We start from the raw sequence: 22,712 nt of genomic DNA on the forward strand, positions 1-22,712 counted from the left end.
ACCCGCTCTAAAGAGTGGCACTGACTGCATCATTGTGTGATTGTTTGTGAGAAAAAGGACAAAAATAAATAAATAAAAAATGTGCATGGCAGACAGATGGAGGGTTTGAAGAATCTGCAGAGCAAACATGTACAGTTGAAATTGTTGCTCCAACAATCTATTTCACGGTCTATGAAGAGCAGTGTGGCTTCAGCACCACGGACAGTGACAAACAGCAGCTCCAGGGTTTCAGCAGAATTAATTTCAAACTGTTGTATTTAACTCTGCTTTTGAAACTTTTCAAAGAGAATGCACACACACACACACACACACACACACACACACACACACACACACACACACACACACACACACACACACACGCACACGCACACGCACACAGACGCATATATATATATATATAAGAAGGATAATTTGTTTGTGTGGATGTCAAACAAATTAGATGACTTCTGAAGAAAGATATTTACTTATTGGTATCAGCGTAAATGGGACTGGATACAAATTCATACCACATATGTTAGTTTTTTTTTTTTTTTGTAAGAAAAAAAATCCTCCCTTTACCTTCCACATATAATCTCAATAAAATACACTATTCGGGATTGCTACGTCACAAAATGTGGAAACATTCACAAATTGGCGTGCTACTTTTGCGACACACTCTAAATATCCCACGGATTTGACTTTGCACAAATGTTTGCATTGTGACGCTGCCTTCTGGGAGCCATGCACAGGCATCCTCCTCCTCTTCCATTCGTCTGGACCAAACTCATGATGTAAATCAGCGAGGGGGCGTGGTCTGTTCATAAACTATGAACTGTTCTTACGGGACACAGTGGCACTCTGTGAGCTGTGTGTGTGGGTTGGGAGAGGAAGGGGGTTGGGGCGACCCGAAAATGGAAATACGTTTAAAGCACAAGATGAAGTAAACACGACTAACTCCAAACGACGGGGCTTATAGGCTGTATTTAAAAAAAAAAAAAAAAAAAAGGAAGAGAAGCAGCGAGACGAACCGGAGGAGGAGTGGGAAGAGAGGAAGATATAAAGAAAGGGAGGGGGGTGTGCACTGTGACACTGTGCAGTTGACTACATAGAGAGAGAGAGAGAGAGAGAGAGAGAGAGAGAGAGAGAGAGAGAGAGAGAGAGAGAGAGTAGCCCGCCGGCCCATTGAGGAAAGATGGCTACAGTCACTGCAAACGGAGTGCAGCAGGAGAATGGATTCAGCACCACGAACAGCGCCGGCAGGATGAACGGGCTTACCATCGGCCAGAACACCATTCCAATGAAGGACCACGACGCCATCAAGCTTTTCATCGGGCAGATTCCCAGAAACCTGGAGGAAAAAGACCTGAAACCCCTGTTTGAGGAATTCGGAAAGATATATGAACTCACTGTACTGAAAGACAGGTTTACGGGAATGCATAAAGGTTGGTTGCTTTGCTCTCCTTACTTTTACGATTCCTTGGAGAGATGCAGCACACATCAGAGACAGAAAGAGTGCAAATACGTAGAGATCCAGCAGTAGAAGAAATTAAAAATACCCGGACTCAGTAGTGGAGCAGTCGGTTAGGAAAGTGTATAGATATATGTTGTCTGTCCCACTTACATATGATCTGTGTAGATGTACACGAGGGACAGACAACACGTGGAAAGTGGAAAGTGGAGTGTTAATTGTTACGGCGTCCAGCGAGTCCACGTGAATACTACAGCTGAAAACGCCTTTGTGTGTGTTTACATTGACTCTCATGTGCTGAAGCTCCTGGTGAGGCCAGTGAAGGGGGCGGGACAGTGGACGGGCAAGTCCACGGGATGCAGCCGCATTTCTCTATAACTTAAGAAAAAAAAACAAAAAAAACAACAACAAAAAACGGGCAATCGGTGCCCATTGTCAGATAGACATAAATGCTTTCTCGGGAGCGGAAAATGCAAACCATTATCAGGCCATCAGCCTCTGTGATTAAGGTGGTGCTGGCATGCAGCTCTGACCTTTTAGCGGGCTGATAGGCTGCCTTACTTTTCGGATGTCATTAACTGTGTGAAAATACTATTTACATGGCAGCTGTGTTGTAATGGTGCTCCGTGGGCGGCTGTGCAGTCAGGAAGTACAATGCGTGATAATAGTGGAGGCTGAGATCCAGCGTGCCTCGTCTTTTGGCTTGCTCTGTACAAATTCACCCACCCTTTCAACCAACCCCTTTATTGTCCAAAACGATCGGGCTCCGTGCTCGCTCAGTAATTAGTCAGACAGGACACGGATCATCAGGGATCGATCAGTGATCTAATGATATGCTTGTGATAAAAATAAATGGGAGCAAGCGGGTCGGGTGAAGACAAAAACGTGGAAGTCATGATATAAACGAAACAAAATGATAATAAAAAAACAAAACGAAAAAAAAAAGCAAGAGGAACAGAATAGTCCGAAGTTTGCTTAAGAATATGTATATTCATAAACTTTGAATCTCTTAAGTTTTTCTTGGATTTTGATTGAGCTCTGCAAACTAAAAGCAATGTATTTTAATTAATAATAATAATAATAATAACAATAACAATAATAATAATAATAATAATAATAATAATAATAATAATAATAATAATAATAATAATAATAATAATAATAATCTTTGTTACTTTGGATCAGTTTGCATAATTTAAAATATTTACCCCACTTTAATATTCACTTATGCCCTGCTGGATATAACTCTAATCTCTGTCACACACTTACACACATATGTTAATTGATCACTTTAAATATTAAAATATACATCTGAAGATATATAATGAAAAGAAATTATGAGCTGAATATTGTTTCACAAGCTTGCAAATGTAAGTGTAATAAGTGAGGCAGGGGATACAGTTCATGATCTCACTGCTTAACACGAYTCAAAGCCCTTCGTGGGAGGAATGAGCGCTTTGTTAAGTCTTGCTGCTCAGTGTCTGCATCCCTCAAGACATCCGTGCACCACCTGTTCCTCCAGCCATCAGCCGCTGCTGCTTGACCTGCCCCTCATCATCCCACTGTTTTGTTTTGGCGCCCAGGATGATCGATTAAAACAATATTCCCAGTGTTCATGTTGTTTGCGGACATTCTCAACTGTCCCTGAATGTCAACATTCCTGAGGATAGTCGCCACAGGAAGGGTCATCTTGTTCCAACGCCAAACCGTGTGCGTTCAATTCATCCTYCGCCAAGGCCACCCTGATGTATGTGTCATGCCTGCTCCATCCTGTGTGACATTCAAAAGTACTTGGGCAATATAAGCATGTGTTTTTAATAAGATGTGACCCATGCATTATAAGGATTAGTTTTTGTTATTGGCCCTTCGTCCAGACCACATCTGAGACTCCTGCTGTGTCGATGTGTGATTCATCAAAACTGAAAYGTAGCGGTACGACACTGAAAAAGAAGAACTAGGTGTAGTTGATTYTTAACTTTTAAGCTTGCTTTTTGATGAATCAACAGAAAGACAGAAAAAGAAGGAAAGAGATAAAGAAAGAGTAAGAAATGAATTACATAGAGGAASRATGACACTAAACATTTTATGAACCTGGCACAATGTTCAATTGAACTTATTTGAAAGAGATGGAAAAAAAATACTTTGGATAAAAAACATAACATCCCACACTTATTTTATTTTCTCCCATTTGGATTATGGCTTCCCAAGCATTATGAGCTCCACTGAGTTTACTGAGTTCATTCAGCCAGCAGAAATGCACCTAAATGTCCCAGGCTTCTGGCCAGCATAACATAACATAACATAACATAACATAACATAACATAACATAACATAACATAACATAACATAACATAACATAACATAACATAACATAACATAACAGCATTTTATTTTATCTTAACAGTGAATGGAAGATATAACTCTGTTTTAACATGTTCAAATAAAACTTTCACTTTTATCTCACAAAACTTCCTTTTGAATCTCCAGTTCTCATTAAATCTTCACATCTCTGTTGACATTCAGTTTTTGGTTAAAGTTTTACTAAAAACATTTTTCTTGTGAAAGAAGTTCTACATACGTTTCATTAGAACCATTTCACTGTGTAAAATTCCTGTAATTTTTTTTTTTTTTTTTAGCAAAATGTGCCATAGTAAGGCAACAAATTAAATCAGGATCAACTTTAAAAGATTATAACAAAGTCTGACTGCTTGGAAGGAAATTCAAAAAGAATCAGGAAAGCACAAAAGAAATTAGACAAAGTACTTTTTTCCAGATGAGATTTCATTGCAAAATTAGTTATGACTGTTTGTTTCCTGTATTGTTTCTAAATCCTTATTCTCAAGCTTCTGTTTTGCATTAAATTTTACTGAATGATATTTAGTACTTTTTGCGGGTTAATTTTGAAACCTGCCCATTTTATACTGCATGCTGTGTTTCTAATAGATTACTCATTTATAAAACCCAACCACACAAAAAAACCCTCTAAAATAGTCTTTCATTTTCCAATTTGATTTAATGACAAGTTTAATTTCAATGTCTCATTTGTATAATGTGTTGTAGTAGATATTGGCATAATGTGCTAAAGTCAAACATGCATATATTTGACTTCAGGGTAATAAAGTACTAAATTTAGATAATTGGTTTATTTTTGTGATCCCTTAAATTAAAAATTTCATAATGACTTTGCTCTCTGCATTCAGACACCTACCTTGAAATTGCAGCTTGTGGTTAATAAAGCTTTGACTTTATTTCCAGTAAGTGATGGGTATGGCTGCAGGTGTCAGTTAGTAAACCGTTCCCAATGGGTGATTTGCGGCTCTACTATATTCTTCACCGCCCGGGTTCTGTGACACAAAACTGCACCATAATTATGGATTTAAGGCCAGATTGGAACATGCCATGTTTCCTTATGACTAATTCATGTGACTAGTGCTGCAACAATCTGAACAGATGTTTTGTGCTCTGCAAATTCTTACTTTGGCTCTGTAGGGGATCTCTGGGGAATTGTGAGAATATCTGGGGAATTCAGCATTTCACGTCGTCCTGGACATTTGAGCAGAGATGCCTAACAGCGCTTTTAGATTTATTTAAAAGATAAGCCTGTCCTCTCCCGCAGTTGCCACACAGTTCCCTCTAATGTTGATTTGATAGTTTGCGTGCCTTTGGGGAGCCTTATGCAGTGCGTGGGATGACTTGGCACTATCGGCGTGTATGGTGCTCATCAGTGCGTGGTGCAGCCAGGTCGAGCTGTTTAACATCTATCATTTTGCTGAGCCATACATTATCATAATACTTAGTGTCAGTGCCAGAGTGCATGCATTGTTCAGACATGCTGAATGTTAGTGGGGGGCAAATCTTTTGCTTGAGTAGCATTATCTATCAATCCTTCTCTGATGCTGAGAGGGGGGACTAAGAGCTGTGCCACACAGCCAGGAGTAAGAGATACAAAGAGTTCTTAAATATCCTCATCCATTCTCCTCTCCTTGGTTGGTCTATGCAGTGTAATTGACTAAAAATAGCCAGTCAAACTGCTGGAAAGCAAAGCATTTTGAGGAATACATTTTCAAAAGAAAACCACAGCAGAAAGGTGATTTGAAAACAAATATTTGAAAGAGTTTCTTCAGCTTTTTTGGTTTGCTTTGAATTTGAGGAATAAACTCTAATTCAATAAATACAGCTGAGCCACAGCGCGATGCTTGTATTGGGCTTTCTCTACAACAGGGGCGTTGTAGACGAAGTGCTGGTAAATGACTGACAGACTGTGTAAGCTGAGTGACAGGCGGAGCTTAAGTCTACAGATGACCTCTTTGATCATTAGAAAGGAGGCTGTGAGGGAAGCAGACAACTAACGGCTGTGAACAGGCCGCTTCAAAAGTCGATAGATGGAACAACGGAGAGATGGAGAGATGGCTGGTAATAGTGTGGCCAAGTCAGATGCGGATAGTACCGGATCAATCCTAAAATATTTGTCTCTTTGCCTGTCACATTCAAAAGCCTCCACTTGTTTATTTTATATCATTTCTATAAGACAGTTTTAATGTTAATTTTTGTTCTGCAAAAAAAAAAAGACATTAATTAGATACTAAGGGAAAAATAAATTATGTATTTTGCAAGAAGTTACTGTTAGTAAACGGAGGTTTTCACCACTTTGTTAAAATGTTATTTCAATTAGTACCTAAAGTTTTCTTTTTAATCAAACAAACAAAAAACTCACTTTTCATGCCTGTACTCACACAGTTGTACTCACACAGTTGTTAACACAAGCTTATTTCCATTTCAAAACAAGATGTTCAAAAAGGCTTTATTGTCAGAAAAAAAAGTTCTTAAAGTAATTACCCAAAATGTTTCTTGCAAGTGCAAAGACTAATTTCACCTTTCTTGCTTTTTCTTTGAACCAGTTCACAGGGTTTACTTTCCCATTTCCCTTACATACAATTGGTTGAACTTTTGTCCCTTGCTTAAATTATGGTGTGGTAAATTGTATTTGATTACCAAAGTATTATTTTCACCCCACTTAACCTGCTCATCACAGGAAGTTAGGAGTCTGACTGCCGAACCACCACCAGAGCTTAGCCTTCATTTCAGAACCTCATCTATGAAATCGTCCTCTTGTATTTCTTTTCCCCAATTAATTCAGAAAACTTATTTCTATAATCTTCGGTCAATGTTAGCTTAATTTGAGTTTTGAAAAGGGTGGTTCAAACGTTTTTAATGGTGTCAACTGAATATTGAAGAAAAGCAATTTGAAACACCAATCTTTTCAAAGTTTTATTACTTTARGACCATGATGTGATTTTCTTGTCAGGTTCTGCATTGTATTCATGCATAGGCACAATAGTRTGTAATAATTTGAAATTAGAAATGTGCTCCCAATTCAGTTAGTCATCTTCTAATTTTAAATTGACAGGCTAACCTGCTACCAGATGTTATCTTCACTCAAAAATCATTGTTTCACTCATCCTTCTCTTCATGCTTCTCATCTGTTCAACATCTGGCTTTCTAAGTGACTGACTCCTCCAGGCTTCAGATGTCCCCTGAACCATCACTCCTATGAATACAAACCTTTCCCAAAGTCCTGGAGAGATTCCAGTTCTGTGAAGGAGCAGAGGAAATCATACAGCTGGTCAGGACTTTAAAAGCTGTGCTGCACAAGATGTCCAGTTCAATAAGTCATGTAAACTGTGAAGAAAAACGGCCTCTTGGAGAAAAGTAACCCATTTTCACTTTGGCGGGATTGCATCATATTTTACTTCACTTGGTTTAAAAAAAAACAAAAAAAACGACAAAAAACGTGGAATCAGCAAAAGACAAACTAATATCGTTTCATGACACACACACACACACACACACACACACACACACACACACACACGCACACACACACACACGCACATACACGCACACACACACACACGCACATACACACACAAATCATGTTTGACATATTAACAAATTCACATTGAAGAATTAAAAAACTTCTTTCAGAAATTTCATTCCAAAGTGAAGCAGATTCAATGTTTCAGTTATACACAGTCAGATATTTTAGACATTTTTTTCAGACATGCATTTCTGTTAAATGTTCTGTTAAAGTCTTACAGCTGAATAGACCAAAAATTCAGCTTCTCAAATAATTGCAATTTCAAATGAGACCAAAGCAATTTATTAATACAGCAATTAAAGCTACAGTACATAACCTGCTCAGTTAGAAACAACTAATCAGGGCAAGGAAGACAGTATTAATGCTATCAATCATGATTTTTTTCACATATTATTTGTYGTAYAGACAAGTACATGGAATACTTTTTAAAATGATTTTGTTATTACTGTTTTTTATTGTTATTATTATTATTATCATTATTTTTATTTTTACCAGAGTTACATACTGCAGCTTTAAGAGGTATGTTCATACATTTATGCAGTATGTATAAATGTACTCAATACTTGGATCAACCGATTTTCAGGCTGTGTCTTGATTTCATTTTCTTAACTTAAATTAATTATGCTGCAGCAGGTATGACTGTAACTCTCCTTTTTAGTCTAACTCTACATTAGGTTTAGGTTTTATTTTTAGAGGCTGAATGACTCTGGGTTGGTTACACCCAACACATCTTTGTTATTTTTAATTTTTAAAATTTTTCTCACATACAATGAGTAAAATTTCAAACGTTTTTTTTTTTATAATTTATTTTTTAATCAAACCCATTCTAGTAAAAATATGAAAAAAAAATTGAAGTTCAACACAACACAATACAGACAAATTAGCAAATTAGATCATTCAAGCATTCTACCCGACTATAATCAGCAGAGCTACATTATAGTAAGATTTTTTATTGATATCATGATATCACAGTGAAAATGGGCCAAACAAAAAAAAGATGTTAATCTCGTGTGTCAGTGTTTGCTACCAAAAAAGTCTCAGAATTACGTAAAAGCAGAATGAGACGAGTGTTACCTTTAGCTTACAAGCCTCACAAGTCTCTTGTGGGACTTGTCCCCCTGGACATTCTCGGTTCATGCTCAACAGTTTTGTAATGTCACACAAAGGATGATAAGTGTTTCCCCAGGCTCCCAAACTTTTCTGCTCTGCTGTGTGCCGTGCTGGTTCGTCAGTGTCATTTAGGTGATTTTTCCTCTTGAGTAACCGCCTAGTTGTGGAGGTGGGTGAAGGTTGTTGTGAAACGCAGCTCTTTTGGCCAGGTGCCAGAGTGTGCTGCTGGCTTTTTGGGGATGATGCTTGCTAGGCATGCAGAGAATCATCTGAATGTGTGAGTGTGTGAGCTTGCATGCGTATGTGTGTGTGTGTGTGGTGTGTGAGTGTTTGTGTGTAGTCCCCCATGGGAATCCTTGGCAGTAGGTGTGACATATAGTAATGGGAAATTATGCTGCTCAGTGCAAAACCTCTTCTGAACAGGGTCACCCATTGTCAGCTCTGCCAAGCACATAACAGAGCAACAACTCAACCTTTAATGAATGCTGTCACATTTTTGTCAGAGACGTATTTGCCATAAACTATGTATTTACATTCTGCCTCCTGAATTTTCCGACTTCAAAGAACAGCCCCCAGAGATGTGTGGGGGTACAGTTTCAGCTCATCACCGTGCATACTGATTTGTGGCTCAGTAACTGTGATAGTAATCATTTATCAAAAAGCAGTGGGTGTAATTTCTTTCACAAATGGGAAAGACGAAAAAAAATCCTCCAGTCGAGGCTGACTAAGCATTTTCATCACCTCTTTGGTTTAAATTAAACAAACTTCAAGGTTTTACAGCTGTGTGTCACACTTTACACTTAGTTTTGCTTGGTCTCCTTTACATGAGACTGACACAAGCACTTTTCCATTCATCAGAAGATATGCATACATTAACAAGATTTAATCTGATGGAGTTGCTACATAAAAAAAAAAAAACGTATTTCTGAAGCAGCATGTTATTTTCTCTGAGGGTGTGAAGCTATTAACTTTAGAGAGCCACATTCCTCTAGATGGGATATRTATGAATTCCAATGACTTGTAAAACTACAGTGAGGCTTATATATTGGCCTGTTGAGGAAAAKAATGCATTGTTAAATCTCTCTTTTTGGCAGGTTACACTTTTTTTTCTAGATGCTTGGTTTTCTCAAGCTCAGGAAATAAGAGCTTTCAAGGAACAGTGAAGTACGGCTCACTTCATTAATTTGAGCTGGCTTGTTTTGGAGCTTTGCAATTAAAATTAAATATTAACAGTTCCCTTTTGTGTAAATACCGAATTGGAATCAGACTAAGGTGCATACTGTTTTTTTYCCCTCAGGTATTCTACTTGTGTTTCATGGTATTAAATAGGTCTGGATTGAGACTCTTCTAGTATGATAACATTGAGTGAAATGACATACTAGTAGATGCAGTTTTGTTGTATTTACTAGAGGCCTCTTTGGAAAGTTTTGCATGGGGAGCCAAACTGAATGTGATGTTTTAGTATCTATGCTGTTATAATTGCACTTTGAAATTTAGATCTCAATAACAGAGCCTCTTAAGGATCTTTACAGCTCTTATTTTTAAGTACCTCTGCTCCAAGTATTTCTGAATTGCTTATGGAGCAGAGTGTTATACATTTCCCTGGTTTGCTCTTTATGGTGCAATGCAAGTAACCAATGTGACTAAAAGTATTTTACAAAAAGAGCCAAAATTGTATATTTTTACACAAAGGAAAGGTGTAGAAGCCTTCCCTCATCCAAGTGACTGCACAGCAACAGGTCGGGGAGGGGCAACGCTGTGTGTTAGTATCTTGATTAAGCTGCATTGTGTTGCAGTCTAAGTTCAAATTTCTTGATCTTTGATCCAGGTTTGCACAAACAGTTAACAGAGTATTTCTCAAACATCTCCTGAATGAATAGAGACAAACAGCTCAATGTGGAAACTGTTTCTTCACAAGCTGAGGAGACTCTTTAGTCTCATCACAATTTTATACTCCTGAACATGAGGAAAATACATAATTGAAGTTAAACACATTTTGAAAATGTACCCTCTGTAAGGTAAACCGTGGTTTTCTCAAGCTCAGGATATTTTATTTTTACTTTTTTTTTTTTTTACATCTCATTAAAAGCACTTTAATAAGAACGATGAATGTGGTTTTGAAGCATTAATCTTTTAATTGTTTAGCATAGCTTGATAGAAATACGTGGGCTATGCCTTGCACAAAGTAATTATATCCTCCAAATATCATATTGGTAAACATCTGAATTCCAACTATTATTCCTTAATTCTTTTTAATCTAATCAAACTTCTCCTCTCTTTCCACGCTCACACAGGATGTGCCTTTCTAACATACTGTGCCAGAGAGTCAGCACTGAAGGCCCAAAGCGCCCTCCATGAACAGAAGACGCTGCCAGGGGTAAGTACCCCCAATCTGCCCTCCGTCACAGGCTAAAACTGACAGACTACTTTTAAAGTCTACAGTCACATAAAAATCATTTCACTCTCCCAGGCTCATAAATGGCTCACAGGGACACAGTAGATATTAGGATCCACATTTAAACACAGGCACACAGATATAAAAACAGATGGACAGACTCAATCATTTCTGTTTTCACTGCCTCTGTTTCTTACGCATTCAAGCACAAATTAGCTCTCGCACACTATAATAGACATACATACACAGGCAAACTAAAATACTGAGTGGCCTATCTCACCTTGCAGTGTCTTATTACACTAATCACTCCGCCAGAGATATTTGATAAGCGCTCCTTCATAACAGCCCGCGCTGCCCTTCCCTTGTCCTATTGCAATATGGCTGCTGCTGACACTAATTGCCTTGAGGAATCCCGTTTCTATTATCACATATAATCAAACAGTAAGTATAAACAATCATTTTTACCATGCATATCTCCATCTGGTGTTTTTTGTTTTAATGCCTGCACTTGTTTTCCTTACGTTTTTTTTTTTTTTCCTTCACTTGCCTGTGGCAACAGGTAACTTTTTCAATTAAAGTAATGGCCTCTTAAAATGACATAGGTAAAACAAACCCTGTAGTAGGTTCTTAAGCCCACCCAGAAGGGGGTCCTCAATCTGGAACGAATATGAGGCTCTGCTGTCTATCTGTCCTCAATGTGTCGGGGGACGTTTCATTTCTCACATGTTGGGAATTATCAAGGCATGATTGAATTACTGCCTGAAGGAGCCTAAGAAGGAGAACTTACTCTTGTGCCCGGACTTCTCATCAGGCACCTCTGCCTCTCCTTTCCTTTTGCTGCCAGGATAGCTTCCCCGGTTGGGACTTTAGTCACAGCCTGAGGACATCCTTCTGCATCTCCAGGGAAGGGGAGGGGGCTGCAGATAGGCAGAGTGAGACACGAGATAGGTAACTAACGAGGAAGACGTTATGCACATAGGCTGGTTCATAAATGTAAGCAGAGGTGGCTGAGGCATTTGTGCATGTGTTTGGCAAATTAGTTGATTTCACTTTGCTGCATGTCATAAATACTTCACTGACTGTTAGACACACTGGTACACAGCAGAGTAGGTATCCCCGGGAGACGAAGCTTCCTGGCTCCTTACCGCCTCCCGCAGATTCATAATGAGATGATTGCCATGATGGTCCTTGCTGTGCCTGTCTTTATTGCCCTCATGGAGGGACATTCTTGTTTGTCTTCTATCTAGAAAGAGGTTAATGGCATGTTCTGTGGGGTTTGAGTAAACATTTCCCCTGTACAGCTCGCAGCGAGGGGTCAGTCCTGCAATCTCAGGCTGAGCACAGCCCGCATACAGACGACTAATAAAGATGTTCTGTCTTTGTGTGTGGGTGTGAGTCTGAAACATGGAGAGAATGAGACACAGGAAGGAAGGGAGAGGAAAGCAGGGGGAGCTGAAGAAAGGCAGAGACAGACAAAGACTGGGAGAGGTGACACTTCTGGACAAGCCTCATTGTCACTGTCATGGCCTAATGGTTTGAGATGCTCAGTCGCATAATACTGCCATTTTGGCGGCTTCTCCACCCAGTGTTGCAGACATGATTGTGTAGTCCACTTGTGGTGGTGTGATTGTCAGGTAACCAAATGCACATTTTATTCCAATATGACGTGTGGCATTTAAAGAAAAGTTTGACTCTCTTTCTTAAGAGGACAAATGATTCAAAAATAACAGACACTTTGCCAAAAGTACTTTTTTTTATTTTTTACACAAGTGAATGTAAAATGTACGTGCAGTTTGAGTGTCATTGTTTAGTTAAACAATGACACGCTAAGCAATGTTGGTGCGAAATTTTGTTGTGTTTTTAACTATTTGTGGGAGAGGTTAAAACGAGCAATAGTCTGCTGGACTAGAAATTTTAATCAATGAATATTTGAGTTAAAGTTCTATCCTGATCACTATGTACACTATGATGTTTTCAAGATAAACAACCACTGCAATTCAATAATTTATTTCCAAAACATATGTCATTCTCATTTCTGTAACTTCAAAACACAAAATTGAAATGTGAAATTCTAGCTACAGTTCAAAGCTGCAAAATGAAATTGAACAGCCCAGAGATAGTTTTCAGAAAATTGAGAGGACCTTTTCCAGAACACATTCCTCACAGACAGAAAACAAAACTGTATCTTTGACAACATTTATGTAAAGCAAATACACTGGGCATAATCTTCGTCAGAAAGCACAAGTCACACAGTGTTCGTTTGTTGGACAAACAACCAGAACATTTCCTCCATGAACTCAGTTTTTTTTATTTCCATTTTGGTTGCTATGCAAATTTTATTTTATCCACAGTTCAAAAACACACATATGTAGTTAGACCACCAAAGTGTTGGCTAGTGCTAGGATTTCTATTATAACTTCTGCAACAGTTTTCTTTAAAGTCCTCTAATTAACTCCACCCTAAAACCTAGTGATGAAGACAGTGTGCCCAAATTAATAAGCTAGTTCTGTAATGAATTTCCAGCTATAATGTAACATAAGGCACAAAAGCAACAACAAACATTATGATTTGTAGAAAGGAACACATAACAGAACACAAGCTGATCAAAGAAAATGAAAACACAAAGATGAGATATTGAGTGTTTTTCATGAATTGTGGGACCAACTATCGGCTAAAAACAAAGGATACTTCACAAACCTTCAAAACGTGATTACGCAAGGGCCATTTTTGACTGAACACACAACAAAGTCAACCCCAAGAAAAAGAACAAGATGTAATTTTTCCAATATGGGGAAAAAGTTTTGTTTTATGTAGTCCCAAATTGAAGAGCATGGGAAGAGAGTCTCTTTTTTTGTAAATAACAGGAAAGGAGAAGTTCAAGCTGAGTAACAGTTTTGTATATATATATACAGTGTCTGGTATATTGTTTGTAGTCCTAAAACTCTGAGCTATTGTTGGAAAAGTGACAAGTCTGAGTGCTAAAAACTGTAAGTCTCGTATTTCATGGCAAGCATATACATTGTATATGTAGCTGACAGAAAGGGACTCTCAAGTCTCTGTTGTTTATGAAGAACATAACATTGCTCACTTCTAAAAAGAAATGCATCCAGTCAGTATTTTACTTCAAGTGGTTGTAGTAGTGCTGGTGGTAGCTACCTACTTACACCACATTTCATCTGTTGCTAAAACAGACTAAATATTGGTAATGAATTGAATTGCAGGGGTAAAACAGAAAATGATACAGTTTCAATTGTCTTACTATAAAATGAAACATTGAAAATATGGTAAAATTATTTTGAAGAGTGAATTATTTTGGAATGGGAAAAGACAAGAACAATTTGTAATCTGAAGAACATTTTGATTACTTTGCAACAGCAAATATTTTATGGTATTTTTTTTTTTTTTTGCAAAAAAATGTTCTCAGTTGGAATAACTCAGAACACTTTGACTAGGTCATTCTAACCCATATAACCATTCCATTAACAGTCTCACTTCTCTTGCAACCTCTAGCAAAAGGGAGTGAGAAGCTCTGACCAGTTTCTCACTTCCTGCTGAATGGACAAATGCCCACTGCATGGTGCTGCCATTACTTGAGGATGGTGTGTTCAGGTTGTTGATGCACACACAGAATTTTTCATGCAGTCAAAAAAGTGTAAAGTTTTTATCGACATCTGACTGAATTGCACAGCCTACAGTAACATTCCTGTCAAAAGATTCTCCCACATTAGCTGTGGATCTCTCCGGCTCCAAAGCGTTGAGCATCAGTAGTCAGGGATTGTTTTTCTTTTGAGTCAAAAACCATTTGATATCATATTTAGACCTCATTGAGAGATGGTCTTACAACATTTTTAAACACTGTTTTGCACTTGAGTAGCTTGCAGGGATCCTTTGTCTGCCTGTTGTGGCTGGAGAAAGCGTTAAGTTTGTTTGATCCACTGCCCATCAGGAGCACAATGAGCTCTTTATATCCAATGTGCATCAGATCTTTCTGCTACAGTTTGCACAGTTAATATAATTAAAGATTAAAACTCTTGCTCCCAGCACATTCTCAAACTCTCTACAACATGCTCACATGTTGTCATTTACTCAGGTACTGATTGACATGTTGAGTATTTGCATCCATACTTAGAGATCATTTGAGCAAATCATTACCATTGCTTTATGACGAGACAATTGTGCACACATGTCAGTTGTTGATCAAAGAAAAAAAAATCTGATGACCAGCTGCTTTTCTTTGATAGCCCATAAACTTTATTGCGGCGCTATTTTCTTGTTTGTAATGCCATCTGGCAATAAAGAGTGGAAGAAAGTAAAAATAATATTTGCAATTGCAGCTGCATAATGTTATTTACAACCATTTGCCAAATAGCCTCCCAACATGGCACTATTGGAGCTACAGATCTTCAAATGAATTCTCATCTCTCCTTTCAGGGCCGCGCTGCTTACTCCCTCACAGGCCAATTAGTTCTTTGTGTTTGCATGTAACAGGCATGCTAATTGGGTGCTACAGTGGCCCAAAAGCCGATTAAACATTTCTAGAAAAAAGCAAATATATTAATAAATAAAACATTCAGCCTCTCTTTGTCTCTCATTCACTTCACTGTGTTTGTCTTTCTAACCTTCCTCCAAGCTCTTCCTCTGCCTCACCATATCCCCACGGATGGCAGCGCTCGTCTTCTATTCTTGCCATTTACATAAAGGTGTCTGTTGATGGAGCCACATTCTTGGTTTCTGAGGACGAGTACTGGCAATGCCTCACCCCTGTATTGATGAAGAGGCACTTGAGTGCAGCTGTGCTAAAGATAAGCGACAAAAAACTTACAAAATCTCTTTTTTCTGAAGTGTGTCTCTTCAGTCTTGAAAGGGTAACCTTGACAGCTCGAGTTTTGACCAAAGTGCTTGACAAAATGCTTTGCTTTCAAACATTTGTTTCTTTTCTGTCTCAGCTTTAAAAACGCAGAAAATGACTTCAGTGTATGCTCCCCCAAAAGTGGGACGGGGAAGATTGTGCAATACGAGTATTATGTATCACTAAGCGCAAGCCATGGGGGCCATGGATCAGTGCATCCGTGTTGTTGACTTTCTCTCCCTTCATCACACCGCAAACATAGACTGCGTGTTTGCCTCGGTGCACATTGAAAATAAGAGACCAGCATTTTCACTTGTATTACTTCAAATCTAGACTGGCTCAGTTGGGAAAGAGAGTGACTATAACTGAGAAAACAAACAAACAAACAAAAAAAACCCCCAGCAAAACAAAACAAAGTTTAAGCTTTTGTGCCTTTACACAAACAGCGTTTTTACAATAATAAACTTTATAGTGCTTCAAAGAGAGATTTTTTGTAAAGGCAATTTGTTACTAAAATTGTTGAAAACTTTACTTGGAAGCAGAGTTAGATTATAGATCTCAGACTTTCTAAATTTCAATGAGTAACGCTCAGTCCATCATGTAAAAATATATAACAAATTGCACAGAGGAAGGAGTGACTTTTCTAAAAGGAGACCAAAATGTAATTTTTGTTTCTTCACCAGGGACAGGGAGTCATGTCAGAGCTGACAGAAAAATGTGTGGAGCTAATTACAGGGGACTACTGGAAGAAAAACGGTTTGAAGCCGCAAAAGGCTTGTATAAGAATGGCCCAGTCAAAGCCCAGGCCTAAATTAAATTGAGAATAACACATGATTGATGCTCTTTAGCCAAACTAAATGAGCCTATTTTACTAAGAATCACTGGATGAGCTTCAGTCTCTAGATATGCACTGGTGGTACAGACAAACTCTCCAAAAACCTGCAGATGCTATTGCAGYGAAAGGTGAAACTGACTATAGGGTGAATCTAACAGTTTGTTTATAATATTTATTTGTAAAAGAAAATGAAAGCCATTAATCGTATTCTTTCCACAGCCTGCTTGTTCTGATTTATCACATAAAATCTCAATAAAATACAAAATAATTCTACAAAGTGGTTTTATGAGTACTTTACACTGTATTTACCGTGACAATACTGACTTTTATAGTCTAACATCCAAACCTTTTAAATAAAAATTCTGATCTGATTTTTTTATCCTCTTTGTTGCAGATTCATGTTATCAGAGAACATAGTAATGTAACAATATTGAACAGGTCCACTGGTAGACATATTTGATAGACTTTGTCCTTGATGGAGGTTTGTAAAACCTCAGTTCTCCTTAGGCATTGCCATCATGAGAGAAAAGTGAAAAGGGGTCTGTGCGTTGGACGCTGCACCTCCTTCAAGGCTGCTCTGCTCTACTCATCGTCAATTACGTCTATATCATTTTCTTTCAGCTGCTTGCTTTAGAAAAGAAATTAAAAAGGGCCATTGTTTTTCTTATCCCCTGTGGGCTGAGAGCTTTCACTATGCTACAGGCTTGTGCTTGGCCATCCTGCTGATTAGAGAGTGAATGGAATGACGATTGAGGGATTCACTCAGCATTGTCTTCCATTATTTGGCTGGTGGCTCTTAATTTCATACAAAAATTAATTTTCCCACATCTGATTTGATTTCTCRGCCCTGTATAGTGTTGAGCCTGGGAGGCAAGGTGGCTGGACATCACAGAACTTGTGTCTGTTTCTCTGCTGAGTGCAGAGAAAGTGCAAATGTAGATGATTGTTTTAAACAGCAGCCCATAAAGATCGCAGGCCGGAGATGCTGGACAAATGAGAAAGMGARGTAGTGCTTTTTAAAGACTGTGGGAGGGGATGCAGACTTTTGTTGTTCAGAGAATGACAAAAACCTGGGCTACTTTTGCCTCTTGATCTTGAATATATTTTAATCAGAGGCTTTTGGAGGGATAGTTTATTTATGAAGTAAAAYGCAAGAAAAGAGAARGAGTTGTTAAAAATTTGTGWCAGTGACACTGATAAYGTACCGAAATATTTTCTTTACAATGAAGAATTCGAATGATGAGGAGGACAAATGAAATGTCAGAAATGGTCTGCTTATTAATATTCTTTCAACACCAATTGCTTTAGTGTCCCCGTAAATAAATAATTTACATTTTGCTATGTAATGACAGAAAATATTTTCATGACGTGTTTTTCTGACAGATCAACACAAAGCTGTTTGTAATGCAGTTAAATTTTAGGTCTAGGATTTGATTGGGAAACATGAGTGTGCTTTAATCAAAGCCAGTACATTGTTGTCCTTTTATACATAGCATTTTGTGTCCAGATAAAAATGTTGGATTTTGTCCTAATATGACAAAAATGTTTTCTTCCTAATGTTAGAGAGGTTCCCGATGTGGATTATAGCCAATTATGAATCCGATAACTATCGGGATTCGTTCAGTAATGTCTTTTTCGTGACCCTTTCATGAATGAGAGACTATAGCAGCACTAGTTGTCAACAGCTATCAATGTCTGTAGTTCTTCCTGGGTTCCGTAGATATTTTAGTTTCTTCTTGGATTAATGCTCACCTTGCCCAGGTGCTGAGTTAGCTCATGTTAGTTAGCTCATGTTTTGTAGCCTAAATCTGCTTTAAACCTCTCCWTGACTTTATTGGTGATAGTCTGCTGTGTTCCTCAGTCTTCAATATGCTGTTTGGGCACTAATGTTTGTGCACAAACCCTTTGAGAGCCTTCACAGAACAGCTGTATTCAGCTAATAACTATGTAGGTGATTTTACGATGGAGATGTAGAGAGTTTAAATACATACGCTCATAAAACTTTTCAGATTTTAATCTGTAGAAAATTTTGAAAATAATTTTTGCTTTCCTTTCAGTTCAGAATTGCAGGATTTCTGTTTTTTTTTTTTTTTTTGGAAAATATTTCTCCAAAAAACATCAAAGTTTGAGCCTGCAACAAGACAAAATGTCAAAAAGGCAATGGATGAGTACTTTTGTAAGGCAATGTAAAGAGAAAAAAAAAAGTAACCTCAAGAAATAATTCTGGAAAGCAAAAGAATCTTCTTTTAATGAGTGGATTTTCTCAAAAAATGTGTTGAAGGTTGAGCAGTTCTTTCACACCCCCCACCTCTGTTCAACATGTTCACTATCTCTCCCAGTGGCTGACAGGTGGAGTCGGACTCTGCCGTGCATGCTCTCCTGCACTAATTTATCCACTTCTTTGGCTGTAATGAGGCAGAACTGGTAAATGTGGGGACAGCATTGTTAACATTGCTGCTTCACTGGGAAAGAGGAGAAGGCTGATAAATAGTGGAGAAGGATGGAAATGAGGCCCTTGTGCTGTCACACCTTCAGAAATGATGCTCTKAGACTTTTACTCGGGCTGAACTGCTGTCTCATAGTGAAGCTGCTTGCTGAAAGAAAACGACATTTCCTCAAGCAATTAGGCATCAAAGTTTTTTGCTGCATCAAAACTGGTTGTTTTGGCTGCAACAGTGAGAAAGAATAAAAACAACAAAAAAAATGAATATTTGATTTCTTTTTTCTTCTGAAACTGATAAAAAAAATAGTATAAATAGAGTTAATTAGCTCATATTTCCCTTAGAGTAAGATGATCAAGGAGAGAGAGGAGTTCTGGAGMTAGTAAGAAGATGTCTCAGTCTAGTTTCACAGCATCAGAAACAAGTGTTGACAAGGCTCCGTAGTGGTAGCTCAACTGTAACCCAGCTCACTTCAGTTTTCTTCCGAATTCCTCTTCTTTTCCAATTTATTTCCTTCCTGTTTCCTTTGCAGTGGAGGAAAGAGATAAACAGATGATGCATCCATAGATAGTTAGACCGTGAGAGCAGAAACATTCCTGCATAATTACCACTCAAGCATCAACCGGACAAACTTCTCCATCAGCGTGTCCAAAGGATTAACTGCACTTCRGTCCTCTTATCTCCCCTCATTTCATTTAAGAAAGAAAATGACCTTGCGCTTGTTTACATGCTGATTAAAGACGGGAGGGAAGGGAGGAGACAGAAAGTCAAACAGCAATCAGAGGAGTTTGTTAAGCAGAAGTATTTTTGGATGCAGGCTCTCAGTGGATACAGTGAATTAGAGCCAGACTGTGTCACGGTAAACCCCCCCCTTTCCCCTTATGTAGCAACTAACGAACGATGGGTGGGCTGGCAGAAAGAGGAAGGTGTGTGTGTTTGCACGTGTTTCTGAACGTGGCATGTGATGAAAAAAATGCTTAGTGTGTGGGTGGTTCTATTGGTTAGTCTGCCTGTTTCATMGCTCTCAGAATAGCTCCTGTTCCTGGACTCCTGTGAGTCAGTGCATCTACAATACGATGCTATCTGTGTGTAAAGGGGATAGGAGAGCTTTTTAACTCACATCTTGCAGGAAACAATTTGAATTTTAAACCTATAAAGGGAAAGGTATTTGTATAAAAACACTGTTGGATCTGTAAGAGGAAACTTTTCTCCTTACTTGCTTTGTTTCTCATGTCTACCTGTCACTGCAAAGAGATGGAACTGTAAACTATCCTAAACAAGTAGCGCCAAAGTGGATTGTGTCTCTAACCTCAAAGCAGCGCTCCTYGTGAGGAGCACTGCTTGACTCCAGAGATTCTCTTTGTCTGATTTTTGGCACCAAAAATCTATGACTTCTAGCATTTTATGCAACTTTGCCGTAAAGAAATGCAGRGAACCCATGAAGTCTTAGCTTGTGAACTTTAATGCAACTTGTGATGAAGGAACGTGAGCCACTGGTTTCATGCATGGTTTTGCAGGGAATCCGGTAGTGCTTCAGAGCCTGTTTCTAATTTAGAATCAAAATTTAGAAACCTGAAAGGAGAAACGGRGTACCTTCAGCTAAAAATAATGTGTTGATAATGCAATTAAAAGTAACCCACACCTTTAACGATGGAAGACATGGAAATATGAAAGTTTTAAATGGATATCTGAATTGGCAAATCAACAGTTTGACCTGGAGTTTCCTCTGAGATGTTTACTCCAGAAAAGTGACATTTAACCGACTGATTTCTATGGACTGTTCTGTTAAATAAGTCACTTCTTTATCACATATTCATCTTAGCATAAAACTATTATCTCATCAAAATTAAACAGGTTTAAAGATGTCTGAGTTTTAAAAAGAAACCTTATATATATTAGAGTTATCATGGCAAATATGGCAGAGAATTACCAGAGTGAAAATTAAACCAGACTGGTGTTGTTCCTTGATTACTGTGAGTCACTGTAGCTCTGTAATAAGAGAATTATAGACACAAGTCCATTATCTGGTGCTACAAGAATATTTACAATTAGTTTCATCACATTTGTTTACATGCTATGTTGAACTCTGAAAGCTGACCAAAACACTACATGCAAGTTGTTACTGGGTAATTGCTTATACACTTGATTAGTTACAATTAAATGACAAGGGAAAACGTTGGAAAGTGTGTCACATTTTAACCATAGGTGAAGCAATGTTTGATTTCAGTGAAAACTTGATAACCATATTTTACATCATCATGTAGACCATCCTAACAAATGAATTCATTGGGTACTAAGGAAGAACCTCCAAACACTGCAAGAATTTATAAAAAAGCTCTCAGGGTCGTTCTGATGCTACCACCATCGCTTCCTCCTGAAGAGTGGAAGTTGGCAACCACAGTAAGGGAGCAACAGAGGGGATTGACTAAAAGTTTGTGACAACAGAAGAAAATAGTGTGATTTCACAGACATAAATATATACTATGCGTAGAAGTTGTGCACCTTAACTGTACCAAGATTTGTGAAAAACAGTTCAGTTTTCACAGGCAAGCAGCTGCAATCAATAATCAGGTTAAGATTAGCAAGTGATGAATGAAAAAAAACAGCAAATTTCTTTACATCTAATTTTTCTTTTTTCCTTGTCATTCATATCACATCTCTCACATACACACTGCAATTATGGGTTTTCTTTTGTTGCCTCTGTAGATGAAGAAACAGTGATTCATGAAAACATGAAAATGCTCTCAGGAAAACCAGAGGCTTAACATTCTGAGTGTAGAGAATCRTATTCTTACCTGCAGATTTCTCTTCCTTTACACCACATTGTCCTAGATTTTTAGAGACTTTAAAAGGAAAACATTAAAATAAATAAATAAATGGATAGCTTTGACATGAACACTTACTGCAGGAGCTTGTGTTTATTTCCATTTCACCATTTTATGCCAGGGTTTATTACTTGCAGAATGAGTTAAATAAATAAAATATTGAGTCTTTGTTACATGTTTTCCACTACTAATGGCAAGGCGTAATGATTTTACCCTTTGGCTGTTTTGACCAAGCAAACACTTTGGATATATTGATCAATATTCAGGCAGAAAACCTTTACCCAGTTATATAACAGCTGAATGACAATTAGCAGAAATCTGTAAGCTATATAAACAAAGGTCAAATGTCTGTGGTCCAAGAGATTGTTCTGCCAATTAAAGAATTTGAAAATACAGCGATTATTAATTAAACAAATTATGATAAAAATAAAGAAAGGGATTTTTTTTCTTCTTTTTTTTAATCAATTCTCGCAAACTCCTGATGCTGCTCTTTTAAGATTTTAGTGGTCTGCATGAACTATCCATTCTGTGAAGATGAAGAGGAGAGGTCGTGTTTGCTGTAGATTTTGTGTAAAAATAGCCACAGAAAGGAAAGTGAACAATGTCGGAATCAAATGAACGAAAGGTGAAATGAGTTTTCGTTCAGTCGGCGCTGCCACAACAGATGAAGTCTCTGACAGACCTGTGTCTGAAATAGCACCAAGGCCAACAACTTAGCGTTTGCTTATTAATGCAGCACTTCTGTGGCCGTCTTCCATCACACAAACCGACTCAACAGTCACACAAGCAACACATGCTGATGCAGTCCGCACGGCTCATTCACTGTTTTTACACAGTGCAATTATTTGCCAACATCCCGTCCGAAAACACACACACTCTCACCTATGCAGAGTCACACACACACACACACACACACACACACACACACA

At 38.1% G+C, this 22,712-nt stretch overlaps 1 protein-coding gene across 10 annotated transcripts in view; it reads left to right on the forward strand.

The window, feature by feature from the left end:
* The first annotated feature begins 832 nt into the window (after window positions 1-832).
* Window positions 833-22,712, forward strand: part of celf6 (CUGBP Elav-like family member 6) — a 161,429-nt gene continuing 139,549 nt past the window's right edge. For 4 of the 10 annotated variants that reach the window (XM_017303994.1, XM_017303998.1, XM_017303995.1 and 1 more), the window contains exons 1-2: window positions 833-1,424; window positions 10,733-10,815. In XM_017303994.1, coding sequence (XP_017159483.1) covers window positions 1,175-1,424; window positions 10,733-10,815 — 333 coding nt within the window. In that variant the 5' untranslated portion in view covers window positions 833-1,174. The remainder of the gene's footprint in view (window positions 1,425-10,732; window positions 10,816-22,712) is intronic. The other 6 variants (XR_533376.2, XM_017303993.1, XM_017303997.1 and 3 more) reach the window with 2 other exon arrangements.

This window comes from Poecilia reticulata, linkage group LG3 (genome assembly GCF_000633615.1).
Source record: "Poecilia reticulata strain Guanapo linkage group LG3, Guppy_female_1.0+MT, whole genome shotgun sequence".
NCBI lineage: Eukaryota > Metazoa > Chordata > Actinopteri > Cyprinodontiformes > Poeciliidae > Poecilia > Poecilia reticulata.